Source organism: Aptenodytes forsteri, unplaced genomic scaffold (genome assembly GCF_000699145.1).
Source record: "Aptenodytes forsteri isolate BGI_AS27 unplaced genomic scaffold, ASM69914v1 Scaffold119, whole genome shotgun sequence".
Taxonomy (NCBI): domain Eukaryota; kingdom Metazoa; phylum Chordata; class Aves; order Sphenisciformes; family Spheniscidae; genus Aptenodytes; species Aptenodytes forsteri.
In genome coordinates this window covers 8,386,897-8,409,095 of record NW_008796165.1, presented here as the reverse complement: position 1 = coordinate 8,409,095, position 22,199 = coordinate 8,386,897, and the positions used below count along the sequence as shown (strand labels likewise).

Sequence of the window (22,199 nt, the reverse complement as noted above, 5' to 3'; positions counted from 1 at the left end):
AGATCCTTGGGTTCCACTAATTATTTCTAAGATGACTTGAAGTGACTAAGAAAATCCAGTTCATATATGTTGTATAGTCTTCGTCGTACTCTCAAAACATAGCAGATATTTTTCTTCAGTGATTTTTTTGGTACTATCATAAATCTACTGAAAACTCTATTAAGAACAGTTAATTCTACTATTTTATAAGTGAGGGTGCTTTGTCAGGGTGAAATCTGCCTTATTCATGTCACTTGCAGGAATGATTTAATTTGGCAGTGTGTCAAAGCACAGTCTGTTTCCTAAATACATAAATGTTTTTTCACTTCAACTGCTTATTCTCCCTCTTATTACTCCCACTACCTCCTCACTTCTCCCTGCTCTGCCTTCCTCTGTTGTTCTTTAGGTTGTATTAATTCCAATTTTGGACTTTCGCATCTATGAACCTGAAATATGATTTACAACCGTGTATATTTGCTGTTAGTATCTTAGAGGGAAATAAATTGTTCATGTCTCGTTTTCTTTTTTTACTGTGAGGTATGAAGGAACCATGGCCTTTGGAAAGTCATTGCTTCCATTTCTTCAGTGGCAAATATACTTGGACAATTATTTAAGACACATTTGAATAATAATTAGATTGTTGAAGATATGGTAGGGGCAACTATTAGTATGTATTTATTTTTAGCAAGGGGAAATTTACTTTGGTATGATTTAGAGGTTCAGAACAGAACTGGATTAACAATCAGAGGCTTAAGCCTGTATTGTCAAACTGAAATACAATAGTAAGAGGTTTGTGTGGTTTCATTGGGAATGACTAGCAAACTCTCAATGTCATAAAGTGAGCTGTGGCTCAAGTAAAATTTTTTCATTTTAATTTTTTTCAAGAAAATTAATTTTGTGATTACTTGGAAATCCTTTAGCCACTGTAGAAGAGTTACTTTGGTAGCAGAGTAAATGTTACTTTTCTGTACCTTCCCTAAGCACAGGGGGCAATGCTAGGCAATAGATTAATCTTTGTGGTAAATGTAGGAAGCTTTTTTCGTCTTTGGCATATCCACATTTCTGTTACAACTGGTGAAGTACACTTTCAGTCTTGATAGTTGTCATATAAAAATGTAATTTAAACTTAAGTTACTTTTGTTCATTATTAAGCAAGATACATTGTTCAGCTGTTGAACTCAATAAATAATAATTCTAGTCCGTGATTCCACTGAGAAGTATCCATGAGAGCTGCATTTCTGAGACCCAGTGATAGAAATTGAATCTCTTTTGAAGTGCACTTTAATAAAAAAAAAAAAAAGGCAGCAGAGGAAATGCCTCAAAAGAATGACAATGTCTAGAAAACATAGCTTTTTGAGAGACTGAGCAAAGAATACAGAGGTGATGTGTTTGTGGCTCAGTGGTTTGCGTGGGAAAGATTTCTGGTAGCCAATAGGTTTTTAATCTAATTCAATAAAAACAATGTCAGGAAGGTGGAGGTTGAAGATCAGGTGAAGAATAAAATGCAGAACACTTATTAGCAAGGGTAATTCCCCTCTGGTAGGGGGAATGATTTGCCTAGGGACGCTGTGGAATCTGCATCATTTTGAGCCTGTCAGCACTGCTGCCTGAAAGTTCTGTTTCAGTTGCACTATATTTTTAGAAAGCTATTTGAAGCTTTTTTGATCAGCATTGTGGGAGGCTAGACCAGATGTTCTTAATATTCTTTTTTGAGCCATAAAACCTTTTTCTTCCCCAGCAAACCCTGCTTTGCTTTCGTGCATTCAAAGCTAGCTACAGCCCACAAATTAGTGGAATTGTGAAAGATGTCCCTGCCCAGGGCAGGGGGGTGCACTATATGATCTTTACAGGTCTCTTCTGACCCAAACCATTCTGTGATTCTCTGAATTTCTTCAAGCTTTACCAATACTGCGTTCCTCTCTAAGCGTGTGAAGTAGTTGAGCTTAACTTAGTGTGTCTCACCAGAGGTGCCATCCTTCACAAATGTTGGACAGCAACAGTTATATTGTCTTGAATATAAATCAGGTTAAAAGGACCATAAAGCTGGTAAATTGGTCTCTCAAAAGTAAGGAAACAGAAAAATGTCCCCAGAAAAACAGGGCAACCTCTCCTTGCCATACACTTGCATCAAGCCTTTGTCTCAAAGTTCAGAGATCTACAGCTTCTTAGCAAAGCAATGGTAAGAATTTTAATGTAGGCTAGATTATTTCTTCTAACCTTTGGTTTGGAAGTAACTGAGCTGTTGCAGCTGAAAAGGTTGGGGAGAACAAAGGGGAGAAGAAACTAGACAAACCCTAGACATTTTTTCTAGCATTGCCAAACTGAAGTACTACTACACTAGGAATTCCCAAAATTACAAATGTATGTGAAAATAAGAAATGTTGGGCTACTGTGAGTGTAGATAATGCTACCAGCTCTGTAAGTAGTTATCTGTCACTTGTTGTGGAAAAGAACATGATTTTTTTGCTTTTGTAACTAAGGTGGTTCTAAAGTGTTGGCCATCAAGAAGCCTGGCCAGGGTTGTTTCATATTTGGCTTGAATGCCTCTACTGACTGGGGACTCCTCAGTTGTCAGCTATCACAAATATTTGCAATATGCTGGCTCCTATTTATAAATTACTTCATTCACAAATTAGTATAAAACTTATAGATTTACTGAGATTATTTGATTGTAAATCATGAAGTAGCTGCTTTGGAGAAACCATCTGTTCGTTTTGGGTTTTTTTAATCATTGCTTTTAATTTCTTTGATATGAGGTTCTCCTGACCTGACTACTATTAAAATACATAGGGAAGTTGTATTGCTTTCATAAATTGACTTGAATTGGTTACAAGTGTCCTTTATTGGCAAGACCACAGTTGGTTTTGGGTTGTTTGTTTTTTGGGTTTTTTTTTAAGTGCTGATGTGGTAAGGGACTTTATGGTCCAGGAAATCTGTCATATCCAATAAATCAATTTTGTTACTTGTTTTTGGTTCTTTCAGTTGCTGAGCATTCCTACAGGGGCATACCAGATAGTTTGTAAAAGAAATGGAGGCATTCAGAAGAATTAGTGAATTAAGTAGGTCTGTGTTGTCTTTTTTTTTTTTTTTTTTTAAAAAACAAAGAGGCATTACGGGGGGGAGGAGGGGATGTGTTATGTGTAGACTACATACACTCAGCTTGTTTTCCTTTGCCTGAGACTGCTGCCTAAGCTTTTCTTGTTCTGCCTGACAATACTTCTTTCACTTGATTTTTTTCCAATTCATTGTTTGTGTTGTGATTTGGCCAGTGTAAGCTGCCTGTGGGTGGGTATTGTATCCTGTTGCTTGCTTAGCATAGTTCAGACTGCAAGGTTTAGGTACCTGGCTTCTGTTGAAATTAAAGGGAAGTGATCTTCATCTCTGACAGTCTCTTAGGCATATCAGTGACAGTAATGTGGAAGGCTGTATATTAAAGCATACATACCTGCTTGCATTTCTATTTCCTGCTCAGTTTTCATACATGAGCAGGAAGAATAACAAGTATTTGTTACCTAGTCAATTATTCTCTTTTATCTTCAATCAGGAATAATATGCCTGAATTTTTGCTGTGCTTGATGCGTGTCTGAGGGCTTGAAGGTACTTTTCAGCCTGACTTTTATTTAGATCTGTGGAAGTGCTTTACTGAGATTGAGACCCTTTGTTCATGGGAAGTTATGGAAGGCAAAATCAACAGAACTTGTTTCAACCCTGTGTTGCAATGCTTTAAATATTTAAGTACAACTACACTACAAATACTAGTTTATTGAGCTAGAGGAGTGTGCTATAGCTTTGATGGAAATGGTAAAGATTTGCTTAGAATTTCCATGATACTTTTTCTGATGAATGGAGAGTGAGGAATTTCATGAAACTTGAAGGTTCACACATAACAAAATAACTAGCCTTGTTCTTCAAAGTCCTTCTTTCCACATCTTTCCTTTCCTCCATTTAAACCTTCCCTTTGGGCACAATCAGCAAGTTGCTCTTTAATCAGATACTGAGATAAATAATAGCAGAACATAATCTGTAGTAATTATTTTTCAGAGCAAATGTTCATTTAAGATCTGTGACATCTGGATCCTTTTTATTTTCCATTGTATGTGGTTTAGCAGTAAACAATAATTCTTCAGCTTGAGTAAAGAGAACTTAGAGTAGAGCTGCTTTACTTTGGAGACAGAAATGCTTTCTTCTGTATTAGATAAGAGTAAACAATAAGATGAATAGTTTTAGATTGATTACCAATCTGCTGCTATTAAAATACGAAGTTACCTTAATTTCAATATACACTAGTAATATAATTTGGTAGCTTTTCACTATGGTATTTCATTTAGAAACATTAGGTTTATCATTGTTCAAAATCTAACTTTTAATGTGTGTGCTAATTTATTAACAAAATCTTTATGAAAGTAAATATCTGTATACAGAAGGTAGTGTTAAAACGGTAAAGCTTAATGCTTTTCTGCATCTGTGAAAGGAGAAAAGATTCCATATACTGTCTAGAGATAAACACTCCTGATTTTTTTTTTTTAAACCGTAACACTTCTGAGTTGTATGTTGTTTTTTTCCCCTTTCTTAAAGCTATTGTTATGTCTGACTGCCAAGAATTTATTGATGATAATTCCCCTGTCATCAGTAGTCTTGAATAAATGTCTGTAGAGACAGACTTGATATGACACAGCAAATAACTATGCATGGAGTCTCTGAGCAGATAGTGATTACAGCAAGCTAACCTTTCTTCTTCTGGCTGAGCTTACCAACAGATATATCTAAAATCTGTTAGGCAAAGTTCATTAATCAGCTAGATTGGCCTGCTGGAAATGTTTTCTAGCTGCTGTTAGCATAGGAATTACTGTGTTTGCAGGGGTTAATAGATGGAATCTGATGCAATCCCTCCCACTTTTCCCAGCAGTTTTCATTAGACAAGTGCTCCATAGCAACAGTGAGATCACTGGAGACAGTATTTCATTGATTTCTCCCTCCCGCCCCCTTCCATTTTTGAGCCATTCTTATCACTGAAGTGCAGTTGGGTGAAAAGACGGGTTTTTTTATGCAGAACACTTATGTGGGCTTCTGTCTTGTAAATAATTTGGAAAGCAGAAATCCCTTACATCTTTTGTGTTTAATGTTTCACAATGTATTTAAAGAGAGATACAGGCTTAGGGGGCTGGATAACTGTACCTGCTGTAGCTGATGTTCTTAAGTATTCTTGCATTGTTTGCTGGTCTTCTAGGGAAAAGAATAATGTAGAGCAAGATCTGAAGGAGAAAGAAGATACCATCAAGCAGAGGACGAGTGAGGTCCAGGTAAATAAGACACAAAATTATTGTTCGGACACCTGATATTGCACCATGCGGTGCTTTAATGGCAGTGGGATTACTGAGTCTTTAGATCACATCACTTACTCAGTGAAAAGAAAAAAATTGGTGGCTAGGAAAAAGAGTGTACTTTGAAATGTATTTTCTATATGAATGTGAGTTGGTGTGGGTGTGTATATTTATATAAATGCGTGAGCTCCTAGGATATGTAGACTGCATGAAAAATATTACAAAATAATAGATTTTTTCTTTTTTGTTTTTTAGCAAGGCTGCCTAATGTATAATTAAAACTAAAGATGCTGTAGCACTGCAAATTAATAAACTTAAGTGTCTGAATTAAAAGGGCTTGTATATGGGGCTGCTTCTTAAGAGTCACAGTAATTACCAGCTTGAGAGGAATGTTGCCTCAAGTTAATTTTGCGTAACATAAGTGAATCTTAAAAATTATCTGTTTGATTTTTATTTATAAGGATGACTTTGAATTTCCAGAATATTGGAAAATTTAAATTTTATAAGTGTTTTACAGGGATTAAAAATTACACAGTCAGCATCAGTGTTTAGGGTGCTAACAGTCTAGCCAAGCCCTGAATTAAATGCTGCAAAGCAATATTTCAATTAAATTTTAAGCAGCTGGAGTTGCTGCTTTAAGAAAAAGCTTCAGTGTGATATCTGATCACTTACATTTATTTTAGGAATCTTTATTATTTTAAATAATCTTTATTTGATTAAGAGCAAATAATGCAGGATTTCTGCATTTTACTTTGTATTGGGCAGAAAAAGAGCCAATGGGTTACAACCGTTTATGAATTTTGTGCTTGGCTATTTAATATCCTTAAAGCCTGGATGATAATTAATAGTCTGACCTTTCAGAAGATAATCAGAAGCTGGCCTGTTAGTCACGATGGCAGCCAGATTCAGCAGCTGCAGGAATGCATACAGAAGTTGCCCATGTCTGTGATTCTGTCCATGCATGCAGCGGTCATTCCCCTCCCCACTCTGCAGATTGCCTTTTCACACTGTTAAAAATTCTTACGGGTATTCCTGGTTTTGCACACAGGATGATTTTGTTAGTGTGTTCTGGAATCTGTGTGTGTTCGTGTGAAGGTTGAGTTCTCTGGTGTCTTTGCACAAAAGGTATATAAAGCTAAATAAAAACCTTACCTTTAATGTTACAGTATTAGTGTCATCTGCATATGTTTAGTGTTTGATAGTCAGCAGCATCACAGAATTAAGTCATTGTATCTAGAGCAGTAATGTTGGAAGCAACTGTCTTGGGTCCTTAACCTCTTAGTGATCGCACAGGCTATTTGTCCCTTGTTAATTACAGAGTTATAGAGTTCTGCCAGTCTGCAGAGAAGGAACAGTCTTACTGGCTTGTCAGAAAAATGAGAAACCATCAGGATCAAATAGGATATGGCTGCAGCATTTATTTAAGCTGGTGGCCCTTTATCTCTGGTCCCTTTCTTGCTCCTGAATGTTGGAGGACCTGCATGTTTCAGGAAACTTTCTGGAACTTCAGAGAATAGTGGTGACAGACTAAGAATATCTTTACATCATGCTTTTTTCTTCTGGTTTTATTCTAATGGTGACATTTCTAAAGATGGTGCACAAACCCAGTGTGTTCTAATCTGCCACCTTGGATCAAGCTAGTTTTGTGGCATCACGCTCCAGGGTTTCTGACGCCAGAATTACTTCCATGGACACAAATTATCATCTCAAATATAGCCACGGTCTGATGGGTTGGACAGACTTGTATGGGAGGAGGGAAAGAATGACAGTTTTTCTTCTATAAAATAATTTGTATACTATGTAAATAGATACTAAAAAGTAAGGACAGAAAAAGAGTTGGAGGGAAAACATAGCATACTGGTGGGTTTTAATGTGCTTATTAAAATATCAGCTCTTTAGTACCAAAGATTAGGGAGTGTTTTTTCTTGAAAAGGTATAGGCAGAGTAACAAAGATCAGGAGACCTCTAAGGCACCATTTCCTTAACTTACTCTGTGATTGGATTAGCATTTTCCTCTAAATATGGGACTAATAAACTCATATGAAATGTTCTTGGCAGTAGAGAACTTTGTTTTACAGAGTTAATGTGTAGCTAAAACATTAGTTTTTGACCACATACCAAGTGGCATCTGAAAGTGCCTTTACTTTGCTGTCCCCTTGCTCTCTCACCACCAGCCTGCTCTTCTAGACAGATGTTGAAGGACAGTGTGCCTCAGTGGCTAGACACTGCCTCAAGCAATGGGCTTTTGGGCACGTTCACAAAACTCATCTTCCATCTAGCTTTTCACATGTATGGACATGGTTTGTCAGTCTACCTGCTAAGACTCTGAAATAAGTGGTGATTCTCCTGACTTTTCCAACAATTACCACTTGTTCCCTAGAATTTTATTGACATGAAGTCAAAAGGTCTCTGTTTTGCTTTTCAATGGGACACTGAAACTTCGTAGAGAAATTTTTAGAACAAATGCATGTAACTCCTGAACAAAGCATAATATATGTTTGCATCAATTGGGGAAAAAAAATATAACTGCATGTGAGACACTGCTTCAGAGAAGAGGGGAAAAAAGTGAAAGGTATTTTGGGACTGTGGCCTTCCAAGTAGTCCAGAATGTTTCTGGCCTTCTCTTCTAGCCTTTTGATCTCCTTGTTGGCCTGAGTTTTCTTAAACAGATTTATGCCGAGTATCCCACTCAGCATTGGATTTTCCCTATTCTTGGTTTGTTGCAGTGCACCAAAGCCATTAGAAAGTCAGTGAAGTTTAACTTTTCTGTGCTGTTTTAGGCTTAACACTTCTTAACACATGAATCATTTGGTGAAGTACAGACTGGCAAGTTATTAAATCCATTGTCTATCTGTGGAAATACAGATCTTTAGCCTTTCCTTGTTCTACACTACGTTAGCATGGAGAGTTACAATTGTAAATCTAATACAAGGATTACAATTACCATAAAAATGCTAGTTTGTACCACCTCAAATATGTTAATGGTTTTCATATAGAATCTCATTCAGTGCTTGAACATTAAGATGCTGCTTCTCTGCTGAGGGGGTTCTTTGAAATCAAAGCTTCATTGGAGCCTGGTTTATTTCATGAAGATGTATCTTTGAGTATTAGCCCCAGTTCTGTGTATTGTATCTACTCTGACCTTTAATTTTGGAGTGGTTATGTCAGCGTGTTTGGGTTTTGGGTTTGGTTGGACTTTTTCCTTCTTTTTCTCTTCCGGGAGCCATCAGGCTTAGTCAGGTCTCTTCAGTGCTTCTCTGCTGCTGTGCCTGGGACAGACATTGGGATTCAATGAACAGTAGCAAGAGTGGAGGTGATCTATATTGTGCGTATGTGAATTCTTGCTTCGTTTCGAAGAAAGGAGACTGAAATCACTTTAAGCTGTTACTTTTTCCCCCATTGCTTGTGTTGAGTGTCAGCTGATACTTGCTTTTCAAAGCAATGTAAAAAATGAATGGATCAAGAGTGTCCCAATTATCCAAGTCAGTAGCTGCTGTAAGAGCTTTTTGTGTGCACGCTGGTTTGTCTTTCAGATTAGAAATAACCAGTAATTCACCTAGTCTGACTGCTGTACATCAGTCATATACCCTTTACTGAACTTCAAATTTGATTTTGTTTTTTTTTTTCGTGTTTTGTGTTTTATTTTGTTTGGTTTATTGTTTTGGTTTTGTTTTCATAAAAGCATCTATGATGTTTCTTTAGGTAGTCTTCTAGTTGTCTTGAGGTTACCTATTTCCCTAGCATCTGACTGCTGCACCATATGCCTTTCTATTTCTGTCTGGCTTTTTTGTCCTGATTATCTGGAGGTGTTAGCACACGTGGATAAACTATCTCCTGCACCAAAAAAAAAACCCAAACAAAACATATCTAAAAAAGGACAACAGGATCTTAGCTTAGAGTAGCACACGAATGTATGATCTAATCAGAAATTCATGTCAGCTTGTTTTTTATCCTCCTTAATTTTCTTTTCATCTCTATTTGTTTTTTACTGTCGTTCATGATTCTTCCTTCAATTACCGCATTTTCTTGGAAAGGCTGCATTCTTCTCTTTTCATCTAATACTTTTCCTTTAATATAAATCCTTTTTGATCTCCCTGTATTATCTCTTCCTCTTGACTTTGACAATTCTTTCTTCTTCCTAAATTCTTTTCTTGACATGTTTTTTCAATGTTATCTCTACAGTTTGTTGAAGTATAACCATTCCTGTTGCTCGGAAATGAACTAATTATCATATGATGCTACTTAATGTACTTAGAACGCAAGATGCATACTTACTGCTGTTTCATAAATTAAAAGATGCCATATTGTTGTGTATGGAGTGTGCATTTCTTACCAGTACTGTTACATGGAAAATAAGGTTTTGGCTGATTTTTGCAAAATCAGAGGCAGGGAGGCTCTAGAAGGGAGTGCATTTAGGTTAATAATGCACCGGTTTGGTCCTTTACCATGTTGCTAAAACAAGTTCCTATTTTTGGCCATGTGTTTTTGGAAGGGGGAAGGAGCGGAATAAATAATTTCTGTTGTTAAGGAACTCAGTAAAACATATTGCTAAAACATAGGACAGAGACAATGTAGCAGCCTGAATAAAGACAACTTCTAAATTCAAAATGAAACCCTAACCTCCCTGTGAGTAAAACAGTTAATCTCTCTGTTGATGCATAATCTTCAATATTTCAGTGAGATTCTTTTTACTAAAGAAAAGAAAAAGCAAATAACCTGATTATTTTTGTCTTAGAATTAGAATTTGAGAATACTTGCTTGTCTGACATGTTACAAATGCTAGCTTTTGAAAGATAATTTGTTGATACTTTGAAATCTGAGTTAGTAATGCAGTTTATACTGTGGAATTTAGTGGTTAGGCAGAAAGAGGGAACAAATGCAAAGCTAATCTGTTTTATTCCAGGATCTACAAGATGAAGTAAAGCGGGAAAGCAGTAATCTGCAAAAGCTGCAAGCTCAGAAACAGGAAGCACAGGAAGTCCTTAATGATCTTGATGAGCAGAAGGCCAAGTTGGAAGAGCAACTTAATGATATCAGGCAGAAGTGTGCAGAGGAGGCCCATTTGGTAAAGTCTAGTGGCTAAGGCCATTGAAAGAGTAAATGCCTCATTTTGAAGAACTTAGCCTTCCAGTGTTACAGTTGTTGGGGCAGGAGAAAAAACTTTAACGAATAAACAGGCTGAGTGTCAAGATTTTGTGACCAACAGAGAATAGGAAATAATGTCACTCATTTCAGTGACCTCCTAATTTAGTATCAGTGTGTCAGCAAATATACTGGGATATACTTGCACACAAATAAAGTTAAGTGCAAACAAATAATGCAAAATTATAATGCAATATAAGTGTAATTAGAAGCACTAATTATTGGGATTGATTTGTTAGCAGTTTAAAAAAAATCATCTTATGGTTACGTAGATTTTTTTCTAATATAAAGCTGTAGTATTTCTTTAAGGTCTAAAATCATATTTTCAGTATTAGAAATATCTGTGTTGGACAGGAAAACAGCTAGAATATGATGATCTTATTGAGACCGAAAGGGAATTAACCTTTCATTCAGGTATGATCTGTAATCTCTGCAATAGCTATGAAGTTTTTACTTTTTCTGGTCATAAATAAGAGTATATGGATGCGTTTGGAGGTGGTTTTTTTTTATTTGGCTTTGAAATATTTGTTGATGCTTTAGATTGCCATGCTGAAGGCTGAAATAACAAGCCAGGAATCAAAGATTTCAGCATATGAAGATGAACTGACCAAAGCTCAAGAGGAGCTGAGTCGCCTGCAGCAAGAAACTGCAGAGCTTGAGCATTGCATAGAGTCTGGGAAAGCACAGCTGGGACCCCTTCAGCAACATCTGCAGGATTCACAACAGGAAATAAATTCAGTAAGGCAATGTGGAAGACAAAAAAAAAATTTTTTTTTTAGCTGACAACCTTTGGTGTGGTTTTTCTTAAGGGGAAGGCGTTGTTTTCTTTTTTCTTCACTGTTTGCTCATGTCTTCAGTTGCTTACACATGTGTTCTGTGCTAGTAGTTGTTAGGATTCTTAGAGGTTGACTCAAGTCACTCAAGATACTTTGTGATTTTTCTCCAAGTTTTGTTAATAAAAAGGGATTAATTTATTATACTTCCTAAATAATTTATCTTAAGGTAATGAATGAAAAATGGATAATGCACGTTTAAATTCTGTGTCCAGTAGTTATTTTAGCTTTCTTCCTCAGCCATGGCCTGGGGCGTGCTCTCACTATTCTTTAATTGATGTGAAGTCAGTATAAAATTACTAAGATTTACTGTGCATTGTTTTCAGTAAGGCAATGTGGAAGACAAAAAAAAAATTTTTTTTTTAGCTGACAACCTTTGGTGTGGTTTTTCTTAAGGGGAAGGCGTTGTTTTCTTTTTTCTTCACTGTTTGCTCATGTCTTCAGTTGCTTACACATGTGTTCTGTGCTAGTAGTTGTTAGGATTCTTAGAGGTTGACTCAAGTCACTCAAGATACTTTGTGATTTTTCTCCAAGTTTTGTTAATAAAAAGGGATTAATTTATTATACTTCCTAAATAATTTATCTTAAGGTAATGAATGAAAAATGGATAATGCACGTTTAAATTCTGTGTCCAGTAGTTATTTTAGCTTTCTTCCTCAGCCATGGCCTGGGGCGCACTCTCACTATTCTTTAATTGCTGTGAAGCAAGTATAAAATTACTAAGATTTACTTAGTGCATTGTTGAAGGGGGAAAGTAAGGTGAGTGTAAGAATAAATTGGATTGAGACTAGATACTGAGAAGCAGAGATGGCTGCACTGGTTTTTAAGCACAGAACTGTGCTTTGAGTTGTCTGCCGTTATGTTAAAGGAACACTTCCAGCTCCTATCTGTAATCAGTGATTTATTATTACTTCAGTGATGGGTTTGCTTGCATACCCTTTCCTCATCATTCTTCTCTGGCTCGCCAGCTGTCTAATATATTAGCCAGAGTCACATCGTTATCAAGTTAAAACAAAACAAAAAGCCTTCCTATTAACTTTGAACCCTAGAAATTGCTGACTTTTGGGTTGGTCATTTCACATGTTTCATGTCTGTAACTTGTTAACAATTTTTTTTTTTTAAGACTTCCACTGCTAGAGTTCACGCAAGAACACTTTCTTCTGTTGAAGAGCCTTACAACGTATTCATAATTTTTGAATTTGGCTTTGAGGTTTAGAAACTGAGAAGTAAACAAATGGGTTTTCCATTGTTTCATCACAGGTAGAGAGAAGGTTGTGCTATTTCAATATTAATATACTAACAAGAGGTACTTGTGATGAACAGATTTGAGGCTGATAATACAAATGTTTATGCTTGACTGTACTACAAATAGTTTTTTATAGGTTTTATATTAGTACTCATGATTTTATTGCTCTTGGCTCACAAACAATGAACAATAGGTGCTTTAGGCAAGATTAGATAATGGTTGGTCTGAGGTCAGTGTATTTGAAAGACACCTGGTGTTGTCTTTGCTGCCACCTGACTTGTGACGTGCAAGGCAATGAAAACTATTAGGTGACTGAACTAGCAGAAGTCAGTGGGATTTAGACACCTAAATATCTGAACTTTGTTCATCCTTCTGCATAATCTGCCAAATCCAATAATTCCTTCATAACTGGCAGGTTGGTTGTAAATGTTCGCTGTGAGGCACTGCATTAAGCATATTGCTGAAATAATAATATGTGGATCTAACTGTCTGCTTAGGAAGATATACTGTGGATTTTGTAGACTTCAAAAGTCAGGTGGGAAAAGATAATGAATTTGTAACTTTCTTTCTTGGAAGATGAGAATTCTGATAAAGCAGCCTTTTTAATTTAGAGTTTAAGGCAATTGCAAATGCGTAATTAAAAAAAACCAAACACCACCAACAAAAAAAATCCCAAACAAACAAAAAAAACCCTGAAAGCTTTGCAACTCTTCTTATGAGTTTAAGTAGAAACAAAGCAACAAGTCTTGGTGTTGCCAGTGATGCAGTCTGCTTCCTTGGCAGGAGAAGGTTCTCAGGTCTGTCCTTCAGCTACATTATACCTCTTCTAAATCATATTTGTGCTTATCTCTCAAATTTCACCCTTTGATTGAAAGAACATGGTTTTTATTACATTTGCTTTTGAAAATAAGAATTTCAGACATATAACTTCCATCTTATGTTTAAGAGGGCATGGTCATATACTAGCTTCTGTGTACTGCCATACGGATGCATATACATTTATTTCTTTTTACAGGTGCAGACAAAACTTCTTGAGCTGAAAGAATTGGAAAATAACCAATTTAGTTGGCACTCTCAGCCACATAATACACTTGTTAATGGAACTGTGGATCATTCTAGTCTTAGCAACAGCAGCAGTGAAACTTCTAACCTTAATGAGAATGCTGAAAGGGAAAGTATAGCAGAAGATGAACAAATAAACAGTGTGTCTCCAGTAAGTAGTGTTTTGCCTGCTTCATCATGATGCAATGCAGCTGTGAAGTTGGAATAAGTTAAGAATGTATCGAGATTGATTATGTTTTTAAACACTTGCACAAGTGAAATTTCAGGGTGTTATTCTGAGGGACTATGTTTCAGCAATCTGGAAGTTGATAAGCAGAAAAGGAGGCAATTTTAGCTTGGCTGGAAAGTGGCAATAAAATTTTTTCTGTATTTGTTTCCAAAGCAAAATATCATAAATTGAATAGTAGAATTAACATTAAAGGAGAGCAGCTGTCTCCAGTTGGTGCAACAAGAATGGAATAAGGAATAGTACAGAAAATCTAAAGCTGTCTTGCTTTAAATGTCCCTCCTTATGTCCCAGTAGATTCTTGATTTTTTTTTTTTTTTAAACTTTCACAAGGTTTATGGAACACTTCAAGAGGTTCATACTTATTATGGAACATACTGAAGTATCCTTTAATATATTCTTTTAGCTATTTAATACTTAAAATTATATTCTGTAGTCTTCTGTTTACTTATTTACGGTGAATTGCTTTTATCCTTATGTAGATGAGGAATAGCCCTGAAACAACAGCCTCTGTTGTGGAAGAAGAGAAAGAGACCCCAGCTGCAACCATTACCAAAAAAGTGAGTTTGTTCAGATCTGGGGGAGGAAAAAGTAAATTAAAAAGTCCTGGATAAACTCTTTCAGGCTTGCATCATGGTCGTAGAACAACAGAGAAATACCTTATTTTATAGTGACAATAAGTCACTTCTTATTGTTTTTATTTAGAGTGTGATGTTATGAAAACATTTCATCTCATATATAGCAGGCAGGTTGTTGGGAAATATTTTGGATCTCCATTGATGAATTATGTAGAATCCTAGCTGTGTCTTTTTTTTTTTTTTTTTTTAGCTTAAGAAACTACTAAATGGTAACACAAGATGACGTAAGTGTTTTCTGTCCTGCATGTATTAAAAATTTAATACCTTTCTCTACTTCTTTTGCATTGCCCAGGAAGATCCATTTGATGCTGAATCTCATCCGTTGCCTGATCTAGTTTCTGAAGCCAGCTTAGAGTTCTTCCAGTCTGACCCTTTTGTTGGCAGTAAGTAGACTTTTCTCTAAGTGCAGATTTGCAGAAACAGGTCTTGTATGAACACATCTCAGACTAATCTTCACCTTGGAACTGCTCTTTATAGAATAAATGTGAAGGTGTTTGAGTGACAGGAGTGTGGAGCCAACAGTGTTACAAAAATGGAAATGAGAGTTCCAGGATGTTTCACCTTCCTTCATCTGGACTTTCTAATTAGCTGTGAAAATTGCAGCTTTCCCTCACCACTCTTCCTGAGTACCTCTCTTACCTCCCACCCACCCTTAATTTGCAGCACAGATCCACAAACAGATCAACTGAGTGTTCAGTGAGCTGTGGTGTGGGGAGGGTGTGGGTGCTTGAGAATGAATGGCTGTGGCCTACTTATGGTGAGTTTGGCAGTCAGAAAAAGGTAATGTGGAACTGCACCATCTGTTTGTCTTGTGGAAGTGCTATGCTTTATTTTAAGAACTTGCTGCTTACGAATGCTGTTCCTCTGATTTTATTTTTTCTTTTATGTTGGAAGAAGTGATCTGTCTATATGGAGCCACTTGGAGAAGGGGAGTTAATTTGAATTAACTGCTGAAGCAGATGTTTTCAGCCACGTTGATTCTGAAAGCATGTAATATATTAATGTAGTCTAATCAATTTAGCTAGTATCGCTCCAAAAGGAAAATAAGCTAAATGTTTCAGATCACTTGGCTTCTGAAAGAATGTCAGTGCAGATTTAATACTTTTAATGAATAAATTAAACTAATTTAAAACACCTTGAATGTTTCTGTGTAAATATTGCTTGATTTTTGTTTATATTGAAGTGATCCTACTTTTACAGCACATGACACAGCCTTTCAGAGGAGAAAGGTATGTCTGTTAGTAGCCAGCCTTTTGGGCTTTGTGTGCTCAGTATGTTCAGGGCTAGATACCTACAGCTAAGAGACAGTATACCTATGTCTCTCCAATGTAGATGAGGGAGTAGAACTGATGTAGTTGGGACCATGCGTCCAGTACAGAAATGAACACTTAGGAGGTACCATCCATGACACCTGTGAGAATTATCAAAACTGGGACTAAGCTTCTATCAGTGGTTAAGCCTGGATTACCATGGTAGTAAATACTGCATAATGTGGGTGTTTATTGACAATAGTCAACAGAAATGCATCTTTGAGATCAGGCTGCTTTTGTGTGTATTTCATGCTGGTAATGAGCTACTTGATGAATATTTGCTTCATCTAATGCTAGCTCTTGTATTTCCACTGCAAATAGTGAAACTATTCCTGTGAGTGAGAGTTGTTTAAATTCTAGCTGTAGAAATGAGTTTGTATCTGAAATACTTCAACTCAGTACATGCTTTATGATAAAAAGCTACAAGTCACTCTTTTTTTTTTTTTTTTTTTTTTAACAGGTGATCCTTTCAAAGATGACCCTTTTGGGAAAATTGGTAAGTAACTTTGTAACTTTTAATGTGTTTGTTTTTCTAAACGAATCCTGGGGAAAAGTGTCGCCACTTTCAGCACAAAAAAGGTGGAAATGACCCAAAAAGTCACCATAGGATGGATATATAGCAGTAGCAGCTGGCCAGTTGTGTTAAAGCTTTTCAGAGAAGCCCATTGCCAGTGAACATCTCTCTTGCTGTTGGAAGTCTCCTTAGTTGGGATTTAAGTATGTGAAGGTGGTGAACAGAAGGCCCCAAACTCTTGCTGCTTGTTTTATATGCAAAATAGTAAGACTATACTCTTTTAAAGGCCCTTAACTTACCAACTTTCTTTAGCACTAAATATTGAAAATGGTGGGAAGTCTCTATTTAGACGGCTGGTATAGGCAGTGTCATTGCGTTACTTGCTTGGTCCTGAATGGAGTTATTGGTGACAAAAAAGCAAAATGGCCAGTAGGAAGGCTATAGCAAAATAGCATTGTGCACCAAGTGTCAAATAAGAAAACATCAATTGTGTTTGGGGAGTAAAGGAGAGGAGGGTAGGAGAGTTCTGAAAAACATTGGGTTTTGTAAAATGCTTCATTTTTAGGGGGGCTTGGCTAAAGAACCTATATGCTCAGATGATTCAGGAACTGAACCATTGGCACCATCCAAAGTTTTCATGATATGCAGAAAACGTTGGCTTGCCTAATGTTTTGAATCACAGAATACAAATTATTCACAGATGAATTTCATACTTCAAAGATTCTTGGTCTTAAATGTGTTACCTTCCTGCAGTATGAGAAAAGCAATATAATGTTTAGTTTGTAAGATACCAAGCTAAGTAAAGCTAGCAGAAATGTTAATGAGATGTTTACTTTTTAGATCCCTTTGGTGGTGATCCCTTCAAAGGCTCAGATCCTTTTGCAGCTGACTGTTTTTTCAAACAATCCTCCACTGATCCTTTTGTGACTGCTGGCACTGATCCATTTAGCACTGCAGACAACAGTCATAATATCACAGTAGGTTTGATAGCATACCTTTTACTTCCTTCTATATATGATTTGGACAAAATAACCTATTCTGTACATTTGGACATGCCTTGAAATGCTGATACTCAGAAATCATATAGATAAAAGGTTCCCTCTTACCCCATGGCTCTGTCTTGTCTTTTTTTTGTGTCCTATTTTCTAGAAATAGTCACAGATGCAATAGAAGTAAAAATAAAAACATTTTTAAAATGTTTCAGTGTGGAGCTTCATTGCTCCACAGATAAGAACATTTGAGAATAATGAACTAAGCTCTATTGGTAGCTGGTGGAACTTACTAAACATTCAAAGAAACCCAAGATTCATCTCGCCAAGTTATGTTGAGACACTTGACTTTTCCTTCCAAAGCTTACAGGATCAATAAGTATGTTCTATATCTTATCTGAAATCTGATGTGGTATGGGGTTTCCCCTCTGAAAAGTCAAGTTGTTCTATAGGTATTTGTTGTTTGGGTTTTGTTGTGGTTTTTTTTTAGTAAGAGTCATTGAAGCCCTCTCATAATGTGGAGATTCTTACTGAAGGTACCTCTTTCCAGTGTACTTAGGTGTAACTTTTAGCTGTTCACATTATAACTGAGCAGTTATTGATTAGTCTTGAGCCTCTAAGAAAGTGGAGTTGGGCATGAAACCTTTGATGTAGGATAGAACTTGATGAAGATGAGGTAATATTTAGGGCTGATAGACAAACACTTAATCTAAGAAGCTGAAATTCTTCACGTCATAAGTTTGTCTCCATCCTTTTGCCATCTCCTTTCCCTCTCAGTGCTGCTTCTGTTCATGCCTCACTTCCAATTTTGTTTGTGTATAAAATATGTGTATACATATATAAAAATTAAAGATACATGAGGATTAGGAAGTTAAGTGGCTGTCGCGCCCCCCCCCCACCCCCCCCCCAGCCATGATAGTGAGAAATCACTGCACCTAACAGTAGTGTTGTCCTTCCACATGGTGTGCACATTATGCAGATCTCGAGGTCATATTACACACCACAGCCTACACCTCCAACCTTAAAAATTAGTTTTCTACAATCTTTAATACTTAATCAGTACACTATCCTTTGCCAAGTCTTAATATTCTAATATAACCAATTCTTGGTCATATTACAGTCTGATAATAACAGAAGTACAGAAGAGAAAAAAAAAATTGAAAAAGGGTCAGAGCTGTGGTGTGAGATTAGCAGTTGATTCTTGCGAGATCTGTGTTTCTGAACTGAAGTTAAGTTATGCATTCATCCGAAAAGCTTTACCACACCTTTGTGGTGTTGATATCTTGTAGTTATATCTTCATGAAGATGGCTCTGGTTGTAGAAATCTGAGACCAAAATGAGTGTTAGATATTCTTAAATTTTAAATTAGTGGTTACCAAGTATGTTGCACATATTGTACCTTTATTCCATCCTTTGGAAGTATTAATCACAGTTCTGAGGAGGAGTTTCTGTAACAGACTTGTTTACTGATGCTGATAAAAGCTACGTCCAAAATACTTTATCTTAAAACTTCTAAACGGAAATAAATCGTGATTGTATTCTTAGAAGAAGGAATCTTTTCAGCTGAAAAACAAGTTTCCCTCCAAAGGAATTTTTTATTTTAGACAGAGATATCGAAGAAGAATGACCCTTTTGCTCCTGGTGGAACAACTGTTACTACATCAAATGATCTAGGTAAAAGTAGATTATACACATCAGACTTCTTGGGTTTTATTTTATTTGCTTTTGCTTATTTTTGTTTCCAGTCTTTTAACTGAATGTGTGATGGAGCATTTTAGGGATTTCCTACGTTTTCTGAATTTTTCTATAAAGTATGACATAAAGTGCAAGTTTGCAGGGGGGGTATTTTTATAAAACAAAACTGTCTCATTATCTTTAATGCATATCACTGAAGACTGATTCTGCAAAAATGTTCCTCTGCCTTACCTAAAACTGGTGAAATATCCTGATCTAAGTGTTTGGACTATTTGAATGGTTTGTACTGGTACCTGTTAGGGTTGTTTTTAGAGATTTCATGTCACTTTCTAAGTAACATACAAGATAGTTTTGTGCTACGAGAGGAGATGTGGGATAGAATAACTACTTAATCAAGAACTTAACAGTAAAAGTTTGCTCCTTTTGTTTTGCTGTGACCCTTCCTCATTTGAGGGCTAAAGATGTTTTAGGGAAGACTCCGATACACTGTTTTCCCAGATTACACTGGCAAATGGTAATCCAAAACATGAATCCACATGTGATTTCACACTGTAAACCTGTTCAGTTTAATTGTAGGAAAAAATGCCATTTTCTGGAGATGCAGAAGTGAGTATTGGTAAAGAAAACTGCACTTCTTGCTTTACAGTAGAATAGCAGTTTTTACATATTTTGAGGCACATAAGAATGAAAGGGTACTGTTGGATTAGATTGAAGTGATATGAGGTTTAGATACTTTACTCCACAAGTGGGCCTACAGTCAGAAGTGAGCTCTTGTTCATGTTCTTTTATATATGTATACGTGTATGTATATTTATGGATGTATGCACACAAAAAATACCTCTGTGTGTATACATACATGTATCTCAGCAGAACATCCAGTAGTATGGTTATTTGATACTTTCAGTGGATTGAAGTGATATGAGGTTTAGATACTTTACTCCACAAGTGGGCCTACAGTCAGAAGTGAGCTCTTGTTCATGTTCTTTTATATATGTATACGTGTATGTATATTTATGGATGTATGCACACAAAAAATACCTCTGTGTGTATACATACATGTATCTCAGCAGAACATCCAGTAGTATGGTTATTTGATACTTTCTGTGGAATTTAACTTTTTTTAATGTAGGAAACCAGAATACCAGTATTTCTTTTGAATTACTCTGTGTTCAGGAGAATTGTTACTCTTAATCGGTAGTTGACAAAGTTTTTGTAAAAGCTACTTAATAACTTAAAGTGCCCACCTGAAAATATTTCACTTGAATTAGTCTATGCTGCAAAATATGTAACAGTTGCTTTTTTGTTGTGGGATTTTTTTCAATCTCTTTCATATTTAACTTCTAATCTCATTCTGTTTGCTTGATTTGTGTGTATTTAGCTACAGACCCTTTTGCCTCTCTGTTTGGAAATGAATCCTTTGGAAGTGGCTTTGCTGACTTTAGCACGCTGTCAAAGGTAATATGAAGCTAGTGCCACTCAGAGAAAATGCATGAAACTCTGTAGTGACAAGACATAGGTTACTGTCTCTACCAACAGTTTTTTGTTGTTACAGTTTTGCCACTACTAGAAATTTATAATGGTTGACTTTCTTTAAAAAGAGGTCTTTATAATAAATTGTCCTGCAATTCCATTGTGAAGAATGCAATGTAATCTTTGTGGCTTTATGAGTATTTTCTGTATATTTGAAGTGATATTATAATTATTATTTTTTTAAATTTGCTGAGTTTAACAGCAAAAGTATTACTTTTGCAGGTATAACTGCACTCAACTTTATATTGCTGTACACACTAACCATTCCTGATTTTTCTTTATTTTCAATCTCCTGGAGTATGTGGATGATTTTTTTAAAACCAAAGTATTTTCTTTCTGTCTTAGTCCAAATTTTCAGTTCTAAATAAATATTGCATTGTTGAAAAGAAGGGAAAGTATTAGTAGAATTGCACTGAAAATGTGTGTGTTGCTGTTTTCTTTGTTGGAAGGCCAACAACGAGGATCTCTTTAGCTCTTCCACATCAGGTTCTGTCAACAACGTGATCATAACTAAAAACTTATTTGAGGAACCACCAGCTAAAAATGAGGATGTTCCTCCTGCATTGCCCCCTAAAACAGGAACTCCCACAAGGCCCTGTCCACCACCGCCCGGTAAGAGCTGATACTGAGATGCTGTTAACGATTAGCTTCTTCAATATTGGCAATGGGACAATAATTATGAGGGGATGGTGAAGTGTCTGAATTTAGAATGAATGAGCAAGATGTGAAACAAGTCTGTTCCTGATCTGTTGGTGGTTTCCTCAGAGTTAAATTTTACGTTGTGTTGGGGGTCATAGTTTGTTTTTTGAAGAGAGAAAGGATATAGAAAACAGGAAAAAATTCAGTTATTACAAGTATCTGCAAGAACCTAGCGCGGCTGCAAATTAAATGGTTACTAATGTGATACATTGTGAATCTTGCATTAAATTATGCTTAAAGTGAGACTTCAGTGTGTTTTATCCATTGCAAAACCTCTGGGTTTAATGCAAAATGAATTAAATAGGGTTAAATGACTGTCTCAGGTTTTAAGATTAACTTTTTCCAGGTGGCCTTGCCAGAGGTCTGTGGTAGTAAACCTAGCCAATATAATAGTAATAAACCCAAGTTTCCTATGCTGTTTTCTGTTCAGTGATAGCTGAGTCCTCTGGCCTACCCCGTGACACAAACCACTCTGCTTTCCAGAAAAGACCATGATTATCAAAAATAACAACGCCTTCTTGTGGTTGCAACAAGCCCATGTTACAACAGACCCCTCACACTCTCTTTTTTTTTTTTTTTTTGCATAGATTGGAAAATGTATTACTAATAGTCCCTTTTTAAGTTTCTGTCCTTTGTTTCATTTCCTTTAAAAACTACTGCATCATTTTTTCCACTATTGCGCTATATGGATCAATCTTAAGGTGTTTCGGAAAATTGTGTAGCATGAAACTTAAATATGTATTAATCCCTTTTCTCAAAAGAAGGGGAACACAGTAAATGTAGGATTATTAATACTGAAGTTTAAACTCAGCTGTTTAATTTCTAATGTTGATGTGAGATCTGGTTCATGCTCATGCCTTGCAAGTAATCAGTTTCATTGCAAATAACATTAAAACAGCTGACATAACAAGTGATGATAATTCAAATGTTTGATAGTGTTTCCTCTTATGGTGGTCCTTATTTAAAATAAAAAAAAAAGGATTTCTGACTTCATTGTGTGGGAGTGGCTACAAGG

General features: G+C 36.2%; 1 protein-coding gene across 1 annotated transcript in view; it reads left to right on the top strand.

Moving 5' to 3' along the window:
• Nucleotides 1-5,108: 5,108 nt before the first annotated feature.
• EPS15 (epidermal growth factor receptor pathway substrate 15) overlaps nt 5,109-22,199 on the top strand; it is a 23,945-nt gene continuing 6,854 nt past the window's right edge. Inside the window, exons 1-11 of the mRNA XM_019474164.1 lie at nt 5,109-5,279; nt 10,204-10,365; nt 10,983-11,180; nt 13,537-13,734; nt 14,292-14,369; nt 14,740-14,830; nt 16,218-16,253; nt 17,112-17,248; nt 18,865-18,934; nt 20,334-20,410; nt 20,935-21,097. Of these exons, the coding sequence (XP_019329709.1) occupies nt 5,109-5,279; nt 10,204-10,365; nt 10,983-11,180; nt 13,537-13,734; nt 14,292-14,369; nt 14,740-14,830; nt 16,218-16,253; nt 17,112-17,248; nt 18,865-18,934; nt 20,334-20,410; nt 20,935-21,097 (1,381 nt within the window). The remainder of the gene's footprint in view (nt 5,280-10,203; nt 10,366-10,982; nt 11,181-13,536; nt 13,735-14,291; nt 14,370-14,739; nt 14,831-16,217; nt 16,254-17,111; nt 17,249-18,864; nt 18,935-20,333; nt 20,411-20,934; nt 21,098-22,199) is intronic.